We start from the raw sequence: 20967 nt of genomic DNA, 5'->3' as shown, positions 1-20967 counted from the left end.
ACGATATTTATTTCCCTTAAAAAAATATTAAATCTAAGCCAAACCGTTGTTTGTATTCCTCCTCATTCTTTGTATAGAGATATCTATACTTTAGATAGAGATAGAGATAGAGATAGAGATAGAGATAGAGATAGAGATAGAGATAGAGATAGAGATAGAGATAGAGATAGAGATAGAGATAGAGATAGAGATAGAGATAGAGATAGAGATAGAGATAGAGATAGAGATAGAGATAGAGATAGAGATAGAGATAGAGATAGAGATAGAGATAGAGATAGAGATAGAGATAGAGATAGAGATAGAGATAGAGATAGAGATAGAGATAGAGATAGAGATAGAGATAGAGATAGAGATAGAGATAGAGATAGAGATAGAGATAGAGATAGAGATAGAGATAGAGATAGAGATAGAGATAGAGATAGAGATAGAGATAGAGATAGAGATAGAGATAGAGATAGAGATAGAGATAGAGATAGAGATAGAGATAGAGATAGAGATAGAAACAGCTAGGATTCGTAGGCCCTCCGACAAGACAAGGGGTTGAGGGAGAGGCCTTGCTGACCCTAATATCTCCGCCATTTCCAGAACCTCACTGTAGATCACCAGAGCAGACATATTCCCAAAATGACCACGTTTTCATCGATGGAAGACACTTTTCGGATATTATCGATGTACGTACAAGTTACGAAATTATGGTTGCAATTGATATACAAAAATAATGTTTATTCATTTCACATCTCGGGTTCAAAAGTGGCTATCTAAACTGTAAGAAACTAAATTTCTTACGCTAGTTCCTATAGAACCTGGTTTGGGCCCTAAGGCTGGTGTCATTGCTCGGTCGTATACGACTAGTTGCAAGGCAAATGTATGGGATTTGACAGATAAGGTTGCAAGGCCAATTTGGTCGTACGACCAAATCAAATGATTTTGATTTGGTTGCACGGTCGCTTGCAACAAGTTGAACTCGCTTGTATAAACGCGAAATAGGTGTTATTTTCTCGGCGTTCATGTAAACAAATTGTTTTAACTGCCAATTCAAAAAAAAATCGTACGACCAAATCGTACGAGCAATGACACCCCTTGCAATTTGGTCGTACGATAAAATCGTATACGACCGAGCAATGACACCAGCCTAATTTGGACATCTGACTTAACGATGGTCAGGTGATACGACCACACGCATTCGACTAACTAGAACGTTTCCGCTAACGCCGCATGTCAAGCGCAATTGTACGATCCCCCTGTTGTGATGGTACCTCAGTCACGTGCTGTTGTTCGATCCACTCGTCTTCGTTGATGCGCCCCGTAGCGTGATGTTTCTTCTGATGCTTTCGTAACGCCTCATCCGATCGGTCGTCCTCCATCGGTTTGTATGTTGCATGGATGTTAGATAATGCGCCTGCCTCTCGGATGAAATTCCTGATGATTCCTGAGACAAGATGTACGTCTTGTGGTTCTTTCGACTTCTTTTGCAGTTAGGAAATAATGATCTGACTTCTAGATTTTTTTCCTGTAGGAGAAACATAGGATGAAGGGTAGCTTGGCTAGGACAGCCGAAATGTTTATGCACAATCCACCGAAGGTCCAACGTTGCGTCGTTCTCAAGGATATTTGGATTCTGTTAAGGTGAATTACTCATCTGTACCATTTTCATCCAGGTTGATATCATTGGTATTCCGTTCTGTTGTCGTAACGTACAGTGGTGCGAGTTATTCTACTTTGATCATCATTCGAGGGGTGTTGGAGAATTGCTGTGCAATTTGTTGAAGCTGATTGCCGTGTAGTTTATTATCTCTGCTATCGCTGACCCTTTCATAATCTTTTCTCCTGTGCAAGAGTCAATTATGGGGATATGTTTCTTCAGTGTCAATCAATATTACCCCTTCTTTAATCTGCCCAAATCGTCTTTCGGGATTCTTAGGAATCATATGGCGTGGCGTCAATCAAGTGGCGTGTTGGGTAGCGCGTTGAAATCGCTTTCATCGTTGAAGGCATATCGCAAATGTGTGTGTACGCGTAGATCTTGAACCTAGTGTCTACTACAGCGTCTCCGACTCTAGTCTTGGAATTTGGACCAACAGAATTATCTTGCCGTTGCCAAATGTTACGCTTGCCCTTACGTAGTTCAGAACCTCTTTTGATTTTCAATGACACAAATGTGTTGTTTTCTAAAAGTTTTAGTCTATATTCTATTATTTCTAACTCTTCGCTATCGAGGTTTCCTGCTCTGATCATCTGACCGAACCAGGAGCCAGTTAGGAGCCAGGTCAGGGAAAATCGAATAGTTCAGTTTGGATAGCCATCGAGACCACTCTCTTGTTGTAAAAGAAAGTAAAATTATTCTTTTATATCAATTGGATGAAGTGGACAGTGGATTACAGAGACCGTGACCCAAGTGAAGTTCCGCGCCAGCATCAACGTTTATCGTCGAGTAGAGGACCCATCTGATCACCACAGTAAATCAAAACCGAAGGTTCCTTGTTTAAAGAAAAGATGAAAAAACTGACTCCGGAGATCTTAACGCTGATCCTGTAAGTAAGCACCAAGTAAGATTTAGCATTCTGTGAATAAGAACTAAGTTATGAAACGTTTACTAGATAGGGAACGAATTCGTTACATGTCACCAGATCCACACGCGGTGTCGCATGAACGTCGGGAACCATCCCTGGAGTAGTGGCTCCCACGCGAGGTCAGCACATTCCATCTGGACAGACGCGTCCAAGAGGCTACCCAACAGTGCTGAGCGACATCGAGCAGTTAGTTAACAGTTTCGCTTCTTACGGTGTTGTTCAATAAAGTGGACTCGTCCAGTGTTTGATCTTTTTTTAAAAAGCCAAACCAAACGACAAATCTATAAGTCTTCACTTGCATGTCTACTAGGGCAGTGCATATTGAAGTAGCCGAAAAGCTAGACACAGATAGCTTCTTAGTGTGTCTGAAGAACTTCCAACATCGGCGTGGCAAAATAACACACCTGTACAGCGATAACGGTACCAATTTCGTTGGAGCCGAAAAAGAATAGAACCAGCTGTTGCAAGAAATAGATCGCAGAATGGGGAAAGAAGCGGCATTGAAATATGACATTCAATGTACTTTCAATCCACCCGCAGCACCACACTTCGGAGGATCATGGGAACGATTGATCCAAACAATCAAAAAGGCCCTTAGATTCATGTTCGAAGCAATGGAACCTCCGAAAACCAACACCCGAAACCTTGCGCGCCACGTTAATTCAGATTGAAGCTATGTTGAACTCGAGACCCTTAACTCACATTCCGGTAACGTGTATGGTAGATGAAGTGTTAACGAACTAAAGGAAGTGGAATTCCTAATTGGCAGGGCAGTGGACGAAGTACCTCCTTTCGCAGACGTTCCGTCAGGCGTAAATCGGAAGCAGTGGAAGTTGGTACAACACCACGCCAAAATATATTGGGATCGATGGAAGAAGGAATATCTTCCTACCCTTATCCGGCGCAACAAATGGACGGATAAGATCGACCCATTAAAAATAAATGACGTCGTCGTCCTTACTGACGACAACGCGCCTCCCGGAAAGTGGCTAAAGGGACGAGTAGTTAAAACCTTTGAGGCGACAGACGGCCGGGTTCGCGCAGTGGAAATACAAGTTGGAGAGACTGTACTGACAAGACCAGCAGTAAAAGTCGCGACAGTGGACATACGCCAGAAGGAACATCTCTTGTCACACTCATTGGTAAGGCATAAATCGCCAATAAAAAGAGCACGAGACGTCAGCAACAACGATTCGATTCAACACCACGCCGAAACGACGCATGGACAGAGGTGCACGGACAGAGAGTTTGGATCCATGAGTCGATACAGGGTAAGCCTTAGGAACACTTCCTAGGGACTCGTGTTCACACATCTTGGAACCTGTTTAGTGCAGCGTGGAGAAGTGCTAAGAACTTTCGAGACGGACGTTTAACCACGGCAGGACATCAACAGTGTCGCCAACGGAGAATATGACACGCTCGATATCGAAATAATAACAACCACATGTACAATAAGAATAAGAATTGCTGACCGCGATCGGTCAGCAGTAATTAGCTATAAAACCGCGAATTAGTTGTAATAAATTTGTCATTCACAAAAGAGAACGAGTCAGAGTATTATTGCTCTTTAGTCGGCGTGATCTGCGCCTGTCTAAAGAAACACGCCGCGAGGTTAGCTTCGCGCACTTGACAAGCAGGCTGCCCAAGGTAAGATTCGAATTGGAGAGGCTCAGTGACAAAGCACGAAATCAACCGTCCGTCGATCATGCCCTACATGATTCGGTGGCCATGATACGCCAACAGACGATAGCTGCTGAACGTGAGATCTGGTACGTAGCACGAGGATCGCGTAAGGTCAAACGGAGCTTGTTAGGTATGATAAAAGGAATGATATTCGGTGGAGAAGACGTAGAAGATGAATTGCACCGTATGTAAACCATCGAAGATCTTAGAAATAAGAAATTGTTCGGTACCCTCGATGCGATCAGCGAAAAAACAGTTAGGATCCCTGAAGATTTTGCCAATCGAACCGCAACACTAGACAGGTTAACATCACGCTCTCGCAATTGCAATTTTAACTAACATATTGTTAATCTTAGTAGAAGTTATCGTCGGGGTAACGTTCTACATGAAAAGAAATATACAAGACAATCCTATCGAACAAATAGAAATAGAAGATTTAGGGGAACCATTACCTAACCCGAACGGCCCAGAGACAAATAGGTCGTGGTTCTGTGAGTTACGTTTATAGATAGTTAACAAATAGGAAGTAAATTGTAAACTAATTTGAAAGTATATAAGGAGTCCTCGCACTCGAAAGAAATCAATTGAAAACCAGAACTCGGGAGTTTTCTTTCAAGCTTTCAGGTTTCAATTCGTCACGGGACGGCTCGAAGTATGGACGAACCCAACTCCCCCTTCTTGCGGCATAGGTTCTCGAACGCGAAGAGCAAACTAGCGGAGAGCTTAGTCATTTCGACTTGGGAGACGGGAACATCAACAGCGTAAATAAAATATAAAAAACATCATGCTTAGAAATACAACCAATTGATCTTCGTTTAGGCACTCAAAAGAAAGGTAAAGATGATTAATTAAATATTTAAATTTAATGCATACCGATGCAATACGATATATCGAAAGAATCGCGTTCCAGCATAGAGCAGTAGAGAACATTAGATTAAGAATTAGAAATAAAATTTCTTTTACGACCAAAAGGTCTGAATAAAGTTTAACTTATTCTCTCGAAAACTACAAGAGATTAAGTACAATTTGTATCAAACAAAACCTTGGAAAACCCTTCGAAAAAGAGATGGAAGATTTGGAATGTAATAAGAAATGTTCCGTGCATTTTTTTACGAAGTCGTTCCCTACCTTCCCTAACTTACTTTTTATTTACAGAATGATAAATCTTACCTGGTTCTTACTTACAGAATCAGGGTTAGGATCTCCGGTGTCAGTTTGTCCATTTTTTCTTCGACCAAGGCTCCTTCATTTTCGATTTGCCGTGGTGACCAGATGGCGCTCTACTGATGGACATACCACTTTGTAAAGTCACTTCACTTTGGGTCACACTCATTGTGGCTGATCATTGATATTAAAAAAATATATTTTTATTCACTTTACAACTCGAGTTAAACAGTGATCGCGATGGCTATCCAAACTGAACTAAACTCTATTTTCTGCGCTAGTTCCCATCGAACCTGGTTCGTACGTTCCTGTTCTGCTGATCTGGCTTAACGATGGTCAGGTGATACGACCACACGCATTCGGCTAACTAGAACGTTTCCGCTGACGCCGCATGCCAAGCGCAATTGCCCGATCCACCTGTTTTGCTGACACCGCTGTTGTTCGATCCACTCGCCTTCGTTGGTGGATGGAGGGCTGCAGCCCTAAAGCAAGATTCCTGGAAATTGGTTGTCGCGACGTGCCCAGGCCAAGAAGAAGATTATTAAAATGATTTCAAAAATTAGTTTATGGCTAACTTACGCTAAAACCACCCAGTTTTTGATAATTAAACGATGTAAAATACCTCATTTAACGTATTTAAAAATAACACAACAAAAGATGTATGGAACACCGGGCTTGTGCTATTTTCATGCTGTCTGTTTGTGCTGCCACATGAACCGTCAAAGTTTCAAAACATTTTCGTAATCCATTCAAAAACGAAGTGCATCTATTGTAAATCGGAATATCGACTTTCGCAAACGATTATTTTGTTGAATGAATTAAACAATAATATCACAATTATTATATAAACTAAAAAACAGTTTTAAACTGATGCGTTGAATACACAGCGCCAGCATTTTGAGCTGACTGCACAAAATGCTGTCACTTGATGTCAAATTGAAACAAAAATTTGTCGCTCAAAACTGCGGTTTTAAAATCAATTAAAAATGTGTTTATTCTATTATTTTGTGTGATTTTAGTTATCAAAAGTAACTAAAAAATATTAAATTTTCTTTTTAACCCCATTTGCTTGAGTGAAAACGATTCAAATGGTAATTTTGGAACATCGGAGACGTCTACGAAAATGGCTACAACTTAAAAAGGAAAATGTTAAAAAAGGAAACAAACTCGTAAGTAATTTGTACAGTTTTGCTAGCCCTGGATGGCCGGTAAATTGTGGTTTTTGGTTGTCTGTGGCAAGGGTTAACGATTTTGTAATTTGTTTCAAACACCGTCAAGAAAAAAACGTCACTGAAATGTCTGCTGTGTTTGTTGTTTTGCTTTTGCTAGCTGCTGGATATGCATCTGTCATCTGATGATATGTTTTTATTGTGTTCTAAGCAGAACAGCTGGAGAACGAGAAAAACATTATAATATTGCATTCTGCATTACTTCCATTTGAAGAGATTATCTCTAATAATACCGGTCGTGGAGTGTAATCTGTATTATAGTGACAAAAACTAATCCATGAAGCACATCAGCAAGTTAGTACATCATCTAGTGTATCTTCCCTTCAACACGAACTGATTTTCCCTTTCCCTTTAGGTAAATCACCATTCCGACGAAGCTAAGAACCAAAAGCAAGCAGCAAAGCAGGCCTGAAAACAAATCTATGCTAGAAACTTGAACAACAACAGTGAACGGAAAATGGTTTGCATTCCTTGCTTCATCGTGCCTGTTCTGCTCTACCTCTGGCATAAGTTTGTCCAGCCAATTCTACTGAAGTACTGGAATCCTTGGGAGAAGAAGGACAAGGATGGGAACGTCATTAAGACCGAACCGAAAAATCCGTTTGATTGCAGCGGTGGAGTATGTCGGTTTGCGAGCAAAAAATCGACCCCCGCCGTAACCTCCGATGCACCGCTTGAAACTACTAACGAATCTGCAAATAATCCTGACGATACGAGCAAGAAAACTCTTTAAACATATATTCGCTTGTTGGTTAGTTGGTTAGTGATAGCCAATCAAACCTGGCAAATGAGTTAAGAGAGGAAAATAAATTCTAGTGCAGAGTCCAAACGTATGGTTTTCGAATTTGTGTTTGGAAACATTTATGTTAATTAATAAGAGCTTTATAAATATGAAAACTAATTCTACTTATTGCCAAGCACTTGATATGTACTCTTAGTACTGAAATATATCCCTTTTTCCATTCGATAACATGCGATGTCTATACAAACAATCAACTTCAGTAACTTCCATACATTACAGCACTGAATACTGTGAAAATTAGTGGGGCATTGGCACAACCAATTGGAACAACTGTTTGGTGGAATTGATGAAACCGGGTATCACCGTGAAGGAACTTTTATTTTTGGTTCCTTCAATCCTATTTTATCCTTCTATCCAAATGCAATCCATTTCGTAGATTCATTTATTTTATTTTATTTTTGTTTGCCGCAAATGCTGTACATGTGTATATGTATTAGTGGATCTGTTTCAGTAGTGTGTACGTGACCTGCATCATTCGATACTGATGCGAAGTATTTTATAATATTTGATTAAATTATGCTAGATAGGATTTTATGTACGCGAAATCCAAATAAATAATGCTTCATCTGGGTGAAATAAAATAAAAAATTAAATTTACATATATCCAGCAGCGAAATATGGCGAATATGACAGGTAGCGCCATCTATCGTTCATCCCGAGACACAAACCAAGGTGTTTAGAGGCACCTGTGCGTGTGCGTTCCAGCAAGCGCCTTCACTACGATTATACCCACACACGCGCAGTCGCAGATGAGGCGTTTTCCACACATAACCCACACACACACACACACGCACCCAGCATCTCCGTAGGCTTATGGGCAGCATCATCGAAGAAAGCCGCTCATTGTCGAAACAGAAGTCGTTGCGGATGGAGTGTGAATTCGGTGGTGTTGCGAACAGTTGTCACAAGCCAGGCAAAGCAACAGCAAAAGAACAAACTCTCCTCCCCCCCACCCCGAAAAGCCCGCACCGGGTTATTGTGAGTAGTGTGTAGTGTTTTTGGATCCGTGATTCATTTCCAGTTTTGGGTTTTTGGGCGAAAAAAAGAAACACGGCTGTGCTGGCACAAGTGCCAAGGGAAAGAACACAACGATCGTGGCTAGGGGAGTGAAAACTTCGGGTACATCTCATTACACCTCGAACCAATCTGCAATCAAGCAAAATCGAAGCGGCCGGCATACCAAGGCGTGTGGAATAAAATAAAGGTAAGCTACTGTTGTTCTGGCTGTGAGTCAACGCGTTTGTTGCCTTGGGTGAAACCAATCCAACAGGCACGAATTCGTGAAAAGTTTAGTGCAAAACATTAAATACATGTTACGGTTGATAAAGAGTCCTTTTTTCCAGCATACGCCCCTCCCCCACCGAAGGAAAGTTGCTAAATTATTTCCAAATTTTTCATCGCAAAAATATTTCCTCACGAAACGGGTCAGATTTCAGGCACAGTTTTCAATCGTGCCTTCGAAACCAAATCATCCCGGCTAAAAGGCTTGCTATGATATACGAACAGGGAAGAGGAAAAAAAAACCATCATGATGTCAGCCTCCTCACCCAGAGAACGGCTTCTCCAGATCGAGCAGGGAAGAAGTTAAAGAAAACACGCAACCCAAAAAAAAAGGGTTCCGCCCTATAACACCGGCCGGTTTCACTTTTTTCGTGTGGATATTTTTTGCGAGGAAAAACGAAAACATTTTATCTCTCGCCGCTCCGTTTTCCAGCACCAAGAGGCTTTTTTCTTCTTTTTAAAAAAAACCAGGCTGCAAAGAAAGTATGTTAGCTGTACGATTTAGGCATTATAATAGTTACGTTTTGGCATCATTATCATCTAAAATATTTGAAAACAAGGCGCGTCCCATATTAGTTTGATAAATGCGTGTAAAAGAGTGCGAACCTAGTGTGCAAACGAGAGGGAAAACAAAACCGTAGCTTAACACTTGTCGCCTTTGTCGATAATGCAAAAAGAAAAATGTAAGACACCCCCCGAACCTAAAAGCCCTTTCACAGTGAACTCAGCTGCGTTTTTGAACGCATTTTCTAAATTATTTCTTGGTTCACCTACTTCTTGCTAAGAAAAAAACTAAGGAAGTGTTTATTTCGTCCACAAAGGTTCCTTAAACAACGATTAAAATCTTACCTTTCCCTAGCTGAGATGTGTTACAAGCGAATTTAACCATTTGTTTTTGCTTCCAATATCTGTCACAAGCCAATTTCTTTGTGCGGGAAGTGCAATCTTCCTCTCCGCTTTTCTTTGCCTTTTTTCCTTTCTTTTCCTTCGTTCGTTACGATTCGATTCGTCTCGGATGATTAGATATCACGCATCGTGCACGCCGTCCTGCTCGCACTGTCCAACATAAGCGGGCGTTATGCTTTTTGTAGGTGGCATAGAATATGCTCCCCCCCTCCGGGGGGGATAAAGGGAGAGGCCGGAATGGTGCGACGATGGTAGGTTGCTAGGCGGAAATATGTGTGTGCATATGTATTTGATATCCTCTCACTATACCTTCCAGCCAGTGTGTATACTGGATGGTTTCGGCAAAAGCGCACGCGCTACGCCAAAAAAAACCTTTAAAAAGGGAGAAAAAGGGTCACACTCTGTCTATGTGCTCTAATGTGTGAGAGCAAGGGCGGGATGAAGCTTCCGACTGGTGACACACAACGATGTGCTTACTGTTAAACGCATACACACAAAACGGACTTAAACTCGCAATGTTTGCTTTGTTTTTTTCCCCCCCTGTGTTGTGTTCGAAATGATAACTTAATCCGCGACATCAAACGTCTCACGATTACGTGGGAGAAAGGAAGAATGTGTGCGAAATGCCACCAGGAAGTGTGGAGTAGCGCGTCCGGTGTCCGGTCCGTAAAGAGGTTACTTCCTTGAGAGCAAATTTCCTAAGTAGACACTTTCCCCGTTGGTTCTCCCGTTTTCTCAACCAGATACAAGAGAGAGCTTCCTGACGTGACGCGATCCGGTGGTGTCGATCATTCCAACATGGCGTGGCGATTCAAGGCGTCCAAATACAAAAATGCGACACCGATCGTACCGAAACCGGAGGCATGCATCCGCGATATCTTCGTCGGTTCATATCAAACGTACGGCAACAATATAGCGGCATCCGCCGCATTTATCGCCTTCAACTGGGAGCATGCCGGTTCCAGCTTGGCCGTACTGCCGATCGACGATTGTGGCCGGAAGAGCAAAACGATGCCACTGCTACATGCGCACTCGGACACGGTGACATATTTGGACTTTTCCCCGTTTCACGATGGACTGCTGGCGACCGGCTCACAGGACTGTCTGGTGAAGGTGTGGCACATCCCGGAAAAGGGCCTGGAACAATCGATCTCGACACCGGAATGTACGTTCTCCACCAAGCAGCGGCGCGTCGAAACGGTCGGGTTTCATCCGACCGCCGACTGTCTACTCTTTGCCACCGCTATCGGATGCGTCAGCCTCTGGGATTTGACCTGCCAGCAGGAAGCGTTCTGTAAGTAATTTAAAGCAATTGAACAAGTCCCATCCAGCGCTATATAATGGATGCTATAATATTCATTGCGTTTTATCGTTTGCAATTTTCATGCAGCGAATAACGAACATCCGGAGGTTATACAGTCGCTTAGCTGGAAACAAGATGGCCGGCTGTGCGTGACAAGCTGCAAGGATAAGATGTTGCGTGTGATGGATCCACGCGCTGCCAGCCCCATTACGCTAGCCGCCGAAAGCCATCAAAGCATCAAGGATTCGCGCGTTGTATGGTTGGGCGATCAGAACCGTATCCTTAGCACTGGGTTTGATGCGGCCCGATTGCGGCAGGTGATCATACGCGATCTGCGCAATTTTTCGGCGCCGGAAAAAACGCTCGAACTTGACTGTTCGACCGGCATACTGATGCCGTTGTTTGATGCAGACACGAATATGCTGTTCCTGTCCGGTAAGGGTGACACGACCATCAACTATCTCGAGGTAACGGACAAGGACCCATACCTGATCGAGGGCATTCGCCATTCGGGCGAACAGACGAAGGGTGCCTGCCTGGTGCCGAAACGGGCTCTGAAGGTGATGGAAGGGGAGGTTAACCGTATCATGCAGTTAACGTCCAATTCGGTCATCCCAATCATGTATCAGGTACCGAGAAAGGTAATTGAATGAGTGTTTCTCCTAACCAAAAAACAAAAAAAAAACACATTTTAATGAGTTTTTTTGGTTTCCTCCACACGTACAGACATACCGAGATTTTCATACCGATCTCTATCCGGAAACGAACGGCTTCAAGAGTGAGCTGTCTGCAACGCAGTGGCTTGGTGGTGCTAACACACCCGTGCCTAAGATAAGCCTCGATCCAGCGAAACGCGAACATGGAGATGCACCAATCATTGTAGGTTTACCTGATCAAGTTATTCGCTTTATTTTATTACAATTTTACATTAGCCCCGGTTGCGTGCCAGTTACTAATGCCTGTATATATCTATGCATGGGTCGTGCTTTGTTTTCAAAATTTAAATTCTTTTTGATTCAAATTTTGAAACGGCAAAAAAGAGGGTAAACGGCGTATTAGAAAATCGCGTATTAGTAATATTAACCGTAGCGCTCATTTCGGCACATATGCTATTTGTTCGATGTATCTGGTTGAAAAGGTAAATCGAACTTGTATCTGTCCTTGTGTTGTCCGAAAAGGGGAGGAAAAAAAGTCGTCCGCATCATTATAATACCGTAATCATTAATATCTTAACTCACTAAATATGCATATACCCCTATCTTCCCTCTCTTTTCGCTTTTTTCCGTCTCGTTTAACTTGCTTGCGCTCTACATTGTATAAAAAAACAAAAACAAAAACCCATCTCTGTTTCCTCCAACTGCTAATATCCTTCCGAAAAAAAACTGAAGGTCCTCCGCGGACCACTAAACGAGGTGGTGAACAATATCGCTAACAAGATGCGTAATGCTCAATCCACCAACAACATCTCAACGGCAGCCAAAATTGAACGGGAGAAGGGCACGGTAAAGACAACATTCGTCCCGATCAAGGAGAAAATTAAACACATGGAACAACAGTCACACACGGAAAAGTGTGAGCTGGAACAGCGCTTCAAGGAGATATCGGCGGCCCACAAAGAAAAGGATGAAGACGGTAACCATCCACCACTGCCATCGGCGGAGAAGAATGGCAACGATAATCATCATCCGCAGCGGGAAACCTCTTCATCGTCGTTCGATTCCGAGACGGAACCACGTACCGGTGAAACAACGCCACCGAAACCGCTACCAAGGACCTCGCGCAATAACTCGGTCTGTGAGCAGATGTCCGCGCCGGTGGGTGTTACAAACGAGGACGTAACGGCGTCCATCGTTACGGCACCAAAGCTTGTTGGCACAACGCGTCCAGTTGCAAGACCGCGCACTACCACCGGATACAAGGTTAACAGGCGTGCTTTAATCCATTCTTTCACTTTATTATCTACTCTATTTTGCTTTTCATTTTATTCCTTTTCATATCTGCATGTGCATCACATTAACGCATTCTGTAGGTTGATGATTTTTGTTTGTTGATTGCTTTATTTCATTTTTAGTTATTGATTATGTTTTTTATTTTTTAGTTTTTGTTCTTCATTTTTGCTTTAGAGATTTTAATCTATAACAATTAACAGAACATAAATTAATTATGTTGTTCTAATTGTTAGAATTAAAAGTCTAAGCAAATAAGTGTAAACGTCCTGGCCGTTTACGAGACTTAAAAAAAAGTTTGTACATAACATTTTATTTATCAATTTTTTTCTTTACTTTACGAAATCTAATATATCCTTTTAACTGTTTATTTTATCTACTTAACAACAAACAAAAAATAAAGCCACGCCTCGGACCGAAACCATTCTGCAGCTCAGGAGCGGCGGGTGATTTCTCCTTCGACAAGGTGTTCAGCGTACCGGCCGTTCCCGGAGGTGAATTGGGTACCGACAAAGAGGGCACATCACCAGTATCCTCCCATCCGATGGTGGGCGATAATGGTACGGGTGAAACGAACGGTAACACCATTGGAATGGAACCGGAACAGAAAGACTGCAGTCCAACCGACAATGAAAAACCATCCTCTGAACCGATGGACGAAACCGATGTGGAAACACGTCAACTTCCACATGCCGAACTGCTGAAGGTAAGTGAAATGGTGGATGTGGGGCGTGAATATAATGCTTCCTTTATAAACCATAAACACTTCGCAGTTTGCAAAAAACCGAATGTCGACCGTAAAACTAATCAACCAACAATTGTTTTTTATATACTTCCACCCAATTAACCACACATCTTGGGCCGCGGGACGGGATTTGCTGATTGTCTGCTGAATGCGCAACAGCCGTGTGAACAAGAAAAGGTTACATATTCCGCTTTGAATTCAATGCGTTTGTTTGTTTTTCGTTTGTTTTTCGTTTTGTTTTTACACGTCCCTTGAATTGTTGCTTTGATAATGTAATTTAGAGTAATCTAATGGTAGTTCCATTTCATATGGGATTAATCCATTGCGCTAAAGAAAGATCTAATGTATGGTTTTACTTGGCTTCCAGATCTTCGAACGTCAGGCTTCGTCGGAATCGGTTGATCAGTTTGATTCCGGCTCGGACGATGCCAAAAACCAATTTGAGCGGATGAGCGCTCAACGAACGAGCCTGGCCGAAAGAAGACGCATGTTTGAGAGTCGTTCGCAGAGTGTACAGGACGAAAAGGCTAGTTCGCCGATGCCTCTCAGGTAATCTAATGAATGTCTTGCTATCATGTCTTGTAACCGAAATTTTATTATGTATTTCCCTTCATATTCTCTCTCTCTCTCTCTCTTAGACGACTTGATTCGCTAAAAGTTCGTGGTGAGCAGAAAACGTGCTCCGACGACACTGCACTGATGCCACCTCCACCGACCACGGACTTTCTGCGCAATCGCAGCGATCTCTCCAAGGAGAACATGCCGGATATAGTGAAGCGTAGCAATAGTACTGCCGGTGTTTCGACGGCTGCCGCCGGTGCCAATAACAACGTGGCTTCCAAGCGCACCTCCACCGTGTTTGGGCGCGTGTCCAAATTTCGGCATCTGAAGGGTACCCCGGGGCATAAGAGCACACACATTGAGAATATTCGTAACTTGAGCCGTCAAATACCTGGCGAGTGTGATGGATTTCAAGCGAATGCGGAGCGTGTGGCGGTACCGATTGCGGGGGCGGGTGGTAAAATTGCGGTACTGGAGCTTAATGATCCGGGGCGCCTTCCCGACGGTGTAATTCCAACGCTGGTGAATATCCAGAATATTATGGATATCCAGTGGGATCCGTTTGATTCACACCGGCTTGCGGTTGCTTGTGACGATGGGTCGGTAAAGCTATGGCGCATACCTGCCGGTGGTCTTACGGAATCGACGAACGAGCCAGAAGCGCTGCTAGTTGCTCATACCGATAAGATCTACATCATGCGATTCCACCCATTGGCGCAGAATGTGCTGCTGACCGCAAGCACCGACATGGTGATGAAGCTGTGGGATTTAGTGGAGATGAAGGAAAAATACAGCTTGCACGGCCACACGGATCAAATATTCTGTTTCTCGTGGAGCCCGTGTGGCCGTTACGGTGCTACCGTCTCGAAGGATGGACGTGTGCGTGTGTATGAACCACGCAAATCGCCACAACCGACAAAGGAAGGCACTGGTCCGGTTGGAACGCGCGGAGCACGCATTGTATGGGCGCTGGAAGGAGAATACTTGGTGGTGACCGGATTTGACAAGTATGTAAAAGTTATTTCTCATTATTTCGTTTAAAATTTTTAATAAACATTTTAACCTTTTTTTTCAAAATATTTTCGCAGAGTCTCCGAACGTCAAATTTACGTATACAAGCTTACTGATCTCAATGCTCCGATGGGTATGGTCGGGCTGGATGTATCCCCGGCCATACTGATGCCGTTCTACGACGAGGACAGCTCAACGCTCTTTGCCACCGGCAAAGGGGACAGCACGATCTACTGTTTCGAAATTACCGACGAGGCACCGTTTATCTGCCCACTGTCGCACCATCGCTGCACCTCGCTGACGCAAGGTCTTAGCTTCCTAAGCAAGAACCATTGCGATGTGGCCTCGGTCGAGTTTGCCCGGGCGCTTCGGCTTACCAACGGTACGGTCGAACCGCTCAGCTTTAAGGTGCCGCGCATCAAGTCCGAGCTTTTCCAGGACGATCTGTTTCCCCCGACCAAGGTGCTGTGGCAACCGACACTGAGTGGGGAAGAATGGTTTGCCGGGCGGGACGTAACACCGACCCGCATCAGCTTGAAGCCGGACGGCATGGATACGCGTATGTGCCCAGCATCATTAACCCTTGATGTGTGTGATTCATGTGATTAACCCTTCATATCCTGTGCTTCTTTTTAGTGTCTTCAATCCAACCAACTATCACAACTACACCTTCGAAAAAACCCGATGCTATTATCATGCCACAAGGGATACAGAAACCATTTTCCAAGGCTCCTGAAAATGTTCAAGAGCAGGTAAATTCAATTGGTTATTTAATTTACAAATACAATATATCTAACACATGTTTTATTTGTGCTTTCAGATCAAAAATGCTGTCAGTGCACGCATGTCGGTGAATAAGAAGCTGGAACAGGACAGCATGGAAGGCGTCGACGAGAAGGAGTGGGAAGAATGAACATGATAATGTCTCCACTGTTCGCATCTTGCTAGCTTTAATGATAATTTTCCAGTAAATTTCATACACGATTAACTTATCAGTTAAAACACATCATTGAAAACGACCACGGCTTCGCTGGTATACGGACATAAATGCATGTTTTGCTCCTACTCGTACTGTACCGTTCCTTCTGTTTCGGTGAGGTTATGTGAAATTGAAATTTTCCAAGTACAGCGAAAATATTCATTCGTATTTCCGTTAATAGCAGGTACAGTTACAGAGTTACATGGCTACGCGGTGCGTTTAACGGCTGATATAACTCCAGAATGCGAGGTATTCGAAAACAAAAAAACAATTCCAAACGATCTTTACATCCCGTGCATTACTATGATGGTCATTAGCGAATGACAAAAACAGAAAGCTAGATTGCAAAGCGTGCATATTAGTTTGCGAAAACTATGTAGCCACAATTCTTCACGTGATGCGCTTAAGCATTTCTTTTTCTCTTGAAACTCAGGAGAACTTATGGCGCGCCATTTCTGGCCTTGCATGGTTTGGATTAACACGTTGCTTGACAGTCTCGGATGGGATTTAGAAACCGATCCTGTCTTGGAAGAAACGTCGCCATTTCTACTAAACATTCGGCCCACCCAGAGATTCTTCAAAGGAAAAAAAATGGAAAAATTTTGGTCCCGTATGGAGCCTGCCATTTCTAGCTTTTTTTTACTTTATTTACCCCATAGCAGATTAGATCAGTCCTGCATACGTAGGAACACAGTTCGGATGAGATTTGGATACCGATCCTGTAATATGAGGAACCGTGCCGCTACCAGTAAACAATCGACCCACCCAAGGGCTTCGTAAGCATTAGGCAGATTAAAAAATCGAAAATTTGGATAGTTATACTATACAAAACGGAGACTGATAAAACATCCTCCTATTACATACCTAAACTCATTCCTCACGCTGCTCATTGTACGGCTATATAGGCAGCCATTACACATTGATGAAGAAACGTTAAATCGTCACTGAACAAACATTTTTCATACGATTTGACATTTTTCCCTCAAAGTTCAATGACTGTATGTACCTACGGGTAACGCACGACAAAGAATTACATTGTGTAAGCAAAGCGAAGAAGAAGAAAAAACAAACACTCGTGAGCAGATGATAGAAACCGAAAAAAAAGACTAAAGACCTTCTGTGTACAGACTTTCATGCTGAACTGGTTCTAAAAAAGGCTCTTGTAGAAAAAGAAAAATATCATCAAGATGCTCTCTTTTCCTAATTTCATTTGCAAATAACTCTGAATCATGAGAAGAAAAAAATGGCTTAAGATACTGCCCTTTGATAACAAACATGGAAGAGTAATTTTTGGTACTATAGAATATACACAGAATAGGTCTTACAAATGAAGCATTTAATCATTCATTCATTTTTTTAATTCACCTCGAGGTAAAATTCACATAATAGCGATAACATAAACAAAACAAAAATGACAATATTTTGAAATTATATCTACATAAAGCAAAAAAGGGAAATCGGCCACGTAAAGATTGTCATTCCTTTCCATTTAATATTATGGTTTATTGATATTATTGAACTGTGGTGGAGGAAGTTCAGGTACACAAGGCGTTATAGCATAATTTTTGTACACCAAAACAACAAGAGCAATATGACAAATTGTGTTTAGGTGCCCGATTTGCCCCTTTGACCGACTGTGTATCGCAACTGTTTGATAGGTAGTTGATAGTAAAGATTAACGGTGGTGAGGAAAGATACAAGAAATGCTTAAACATGCTTTGCATTGCCTATGTCTGGTAAGTGTGGGTTGACAGCCACATACGATAACAGGATACTTCATTTTGGAAGATGCAAAATGATCTACCTCCAACCGCAAATTTGTTACACTGCTTTTCTACTAGACCAACACAAAACGGGCCAGCAGCATTAAATACATTGAACGATTTATATCGCAAAGAAGAAGCTTAAACGAAACAAGGCTAGTCAAGTAGGGGGAAAAGGAAGGAAGGAAGGAAGGTGTTGCGAAACGGTTAAAATGCTCCAGCTCTATAAACAGCCCCCAATACAAACCACAAGCACAAGATAATTAGACAACATTGTGTAACAAAGATATGAAGCATTTGCTTGGTATGTGCCTGTGGGAACGCTAGAATACTATGCAATAAATTAGGAAAGACAAGGGATGGAAAGGACAAACAAACGGAAAGGCAACAAGAGAGAGAGAGAGAGAGAGAGAGAGAAAAGGACAAGAAAAGGAGCATAAACACAAGCACGCAAAATAACGCACAAAACATTGCATTTACAGCAACGAGGAAACTCGAAATGATTTCCCTTTAGCTTTTATAGTTCTTAACAAAAAAACCCCCCCAAACACTGAACGCAATTTTTGGCAAAAGATTTCTCTATCGTTCCAACGCTTAATATCCTGTACATACATACATATGTTTGTTTTGTCACCGTTTTGGCGTTTATAGGCATAAGATATGTTTTTTTTTTTATTTAACAGCAATTCGTTTGTTTTTTCTTTTCTCGAAAAATTGTGCTAAAATATTGTGATGAATTTGTAGCAATTAGTTTTTTTTGTCTGATATAGTAAAAGTATGATAAATAGAACCGATGGAAAGCGCATAATGTAATGAAAAAGGGGGGTGAAAACAGATAGAAAATGAAAGTCAAGTAAAAGGAGAATTATCGGTGCCATTTTCAACGCTAAGGCAGACTATAATTAATTTCGAAGAGCGTAACATCTACTTTATGTAACAGTCTTTACATTTACAAATTTCCACCACCTGGTCACCATTTTTCAACGGGATTTGCACACATACTCGGAAGTAAAGTTCAACCCTATCGAGCCAAATTGTACGATGAATGAGTTGTAAATTTTTCCAGCAAAACATCTATATTTTTTTTTGCTAATTAATGAATTGACTATTTTCACTAAAATGTATGCTTTTTCTTCATATTTCTAAGCTTTATGAAGCTCACATCCCCGTGTTAGGATCTTTGCGAGTGTGCGCAGAGCCAACAGCGAAATGTGTTGGCGCACGGCAGCATATGAACAGACTAGATGGTGCCCCTAGTGCCCATATACACGTTTATAGCTATCACCTGCATCCCCGACCACCTTTTATCCATATCCCGTGTTTTCATAACAACAGCGACTTGCAAATCCTAATGGTGCATGCATCTGGACTGAATGTGTGAACGCAAAAGCAAACTGGTGTGTGATAATCCAAAGAAACGCCATTAACCCCCCCCCCCCCCCACGAACAAAAGTTTGTATTATAAGGAGGTCTTTTGCCTATGGGTGTCTTTGAAACTGCCAAAGATTGTAAATCAGCAGCCTCATTGTTTGGTGGCAAACGAACATCTTTCTTATACTCCCCAATCCTCCCTGTGCCCTGCCATATATTTCATTGTATTGGTATATACACATAGATTATAAAATAAAGAAACTTAAAACGGAAAAGCTCTATGTAAGTCAATGCATTATTATTTTTCTATTGGAAAGAAATACTGTACCATTCGATGACCTGAAACATTATTTATTGCCAACATTTATTCGATCTTTCGTGGAAAGCAGAAAGTTCCTGCATTAGAAACAAGTACAGCGTCATCGTTTGAATCTCATTGAGGTCTCAGGCAAGAGGACGGACTCTCCTGTTCCTGTTAACATCCCTCTGGCAGATGTTATACGAAGTAAGGCCTTCGACATCCGGGGCACGGTTTTGATCCGTCCTCTCCAATTTCTTGGCTTCGCGGATGACATCATCGGAAGGACATCTACGGCGGTGAGCGAGAATTGGATTGAGGATTAATGCGACAAAGACAAAGTACCTGCTTGACGGAGGATCTGACCTGAATTAGAGTACGACTTGGAAGCAGAATATCAGTTGACGGCGACGATCTCGAGGTGGTTGAGGAGTTCTGCTACCTTGGTACGATCGTAACTTCAGGGAAATCGTGTCTACTATGAACTACACAAACTCCTGCGTTTCAGAAGCCTCCAGCAACACACGAAATGCACATTATATCGCACACTGATACGTCCGGTAATCCTCTACGGGTAGGAGTCCTGGACTATGCTACGAGTCCTGAGGGTGTTTAGTACTCGCCGCTGGCTTGCGTGTGAGCTTGCTTGCTAGTTACGCCACAGATCGTATCTTCAGGGAAATCATGCCTACTACGGCCTCCATACACTCCTGTGATCCATAAGACTCCAACAACACACGAAATGCACAATGTATCGCACACTGATACGTCCGGTAGTCCTCTACGGGTAGGAGTCCTGGACTATGCTACGAGTCCTGAGGGTGTTTAGTACTCGCCGCTGGCTTGCGTGTGAGCTTGCTTGCTAGTTACGCCACAGATCATATCTTCAGGGAAATCATGCCTACTACGGCCTCCATACACTCCTGTGATCCATAAGACTCCAACAACACACGAAATGCACAATGTATCGCACACTGATACGTCCGGTAGTCCTCTACGGGTAGGAGTCCTGGACTATGCTACGAGTCCTGAGGGTGTTTAGTACTCGCCGCTGGCTTGCGTGTGAGCTTGCTTGCTAGTTACGCCACAGATCATATCTTCAGGGAAATCATGCCTACTACGGCCTCCATACACTCCTGTGATCCATAAGACTCCAACAACACACTAAATGCACGATATCTCGCATACTGATAAGTCCGGTAATCCTCTACGGGTACGAGTCCTGGACTATGCTACGAGTCCTGAGGGTGTTTAGTACTCGCCGCTGGCTTGCGTGCGAGCTTGCTTGCTAGATACGCCACAGATCATATCTTCAGGGAAATCATGCCTACTACGGGCTCCACAAATTCCTGCGA

General features: G+C 42.7%; 2 protein-coding genes and 1 long non-coding RNA gene across 4 annotated transcripts; 2 read left to right on the top strand and 1 right to left on the bottom strand.

Annotated features, from left to right (window-relative positions):
• Positions 1-1612: 1612 nt before the first annotated feature.
• Positions 1613-6499, bottom strand: LOC125773811 (uncharacterized). The gene is made up of 2 exons (XR_007420393.1): positions 6040-6499; positions 1613-5913 (listed from the first exon to the last, which is right to left on the bottom strand). It is a non-coding gene; the product is annotated as an uncharacterized LOC125773811 (long non-coding RNA).
• Positions 6500-6741: 242 nt separating this feature from the next.
• On the top strand, positions 6742-7479 carry LOC125773751 (UPF0729 protein AGAP000931). Its single transcript, XM_049444427.1, has 2 exons — positions 6742-6940; positions 7002-7479. Exon 2 carries the CDS (start codon positions 7104-7106, stop codon positions 7377-7379), a length of 276 nt encoding a protein of 91 aa, XP_049300384.1. The 5' UTR covers positions 6742-6940; positions 7002-7103; the 3' UTR covers positions 7380-7479.
• A 288-nt stretch (positions 7480-7767) lies between these two features.
• Positions 7768-19600, top strand: LOC125772369 (coronin-7). Of its 2 annotated transcripts, XM_049444020.1 has the most exons (13): positions 7768-8652; positions 8792-10297; positions 10379-10929; positions 11026-11579; positions 11665-11817; positions 12327-12857; positions 13288-13590; positions 13789-13806; positions 13997-14178; positions 14268-15197; positions 15279-15760; positions 15838-15953; positions 16022-19600. In XM_049444020.1, exons 2-13 carry the CDS (start codon positions 10248-10250, stop codon positions 16112-16114), a joined length of 3963 nt encoding a protein of 1320 aa, XP_049299977.1. In that variant the 5' UTR covers positions 7768-8652; positions 8792-10247; the 3' UTR covers positions 16115-19600. The 2 variants fall into 2 exon arrangements, with proteins under 2 accessions (XP_049299977.1, XP_049299985.1); XM_049444028.1 differs by lacking the exon at positions 8792-10297 and having other exon boundaries at positions 7769-8652.
• The last annotated feature ends 1367 nt before the right edge of the window (positions 19601-20967 follow it).

This window comes from Anopheles funestus, chromosome X (genome assembly GCF_943734845.2).
Source record: "Anopheles funestus chromosome X, idAnoFuneDA-416_04, whole genome shotgun sequence".
NCBI lineage: Eukaryota > Metazoa > Arthropoda > Insecta > Diptera > Culicidae > Anopheles > Anopheles funestus.
This window is presented reverse-complemented; position numbering and strand designations above follow the sequence as displayed.

Excerpts from the sequence above, each read along its gene's own strand:
- LOC125772369 (XM_049444020.1), top strand. The coding sequence starts at position 10,248 with ATGTGTGCGAAATGCCACCAGGAAGTGTGGAGTAGCGCGTCCGGTGTC. Across the intron at positions 11,818-12,326 it reads ATGGAGATGCACCAATCATT|GTCCTCCGCGGACCACTAAA; the intron begins GTAGGTTTACCT and ends AAAAAACTGAAG. Across the intron at positions 12,858-13,287 it reads GCACTACCACCGGATACAAG|CCACGCCTCGGACCGAAACC; the intron begins GTTAACAGGCGT and ends CAAAAAATAAAG.
- LOC125773751 (XM_049444427.1), top strand. The coding sequence starts at position 7,104 with ATGGTTTGCATTCCTTGCTTCATCGTGCCTGTTCTGCTCTACCTCTGG.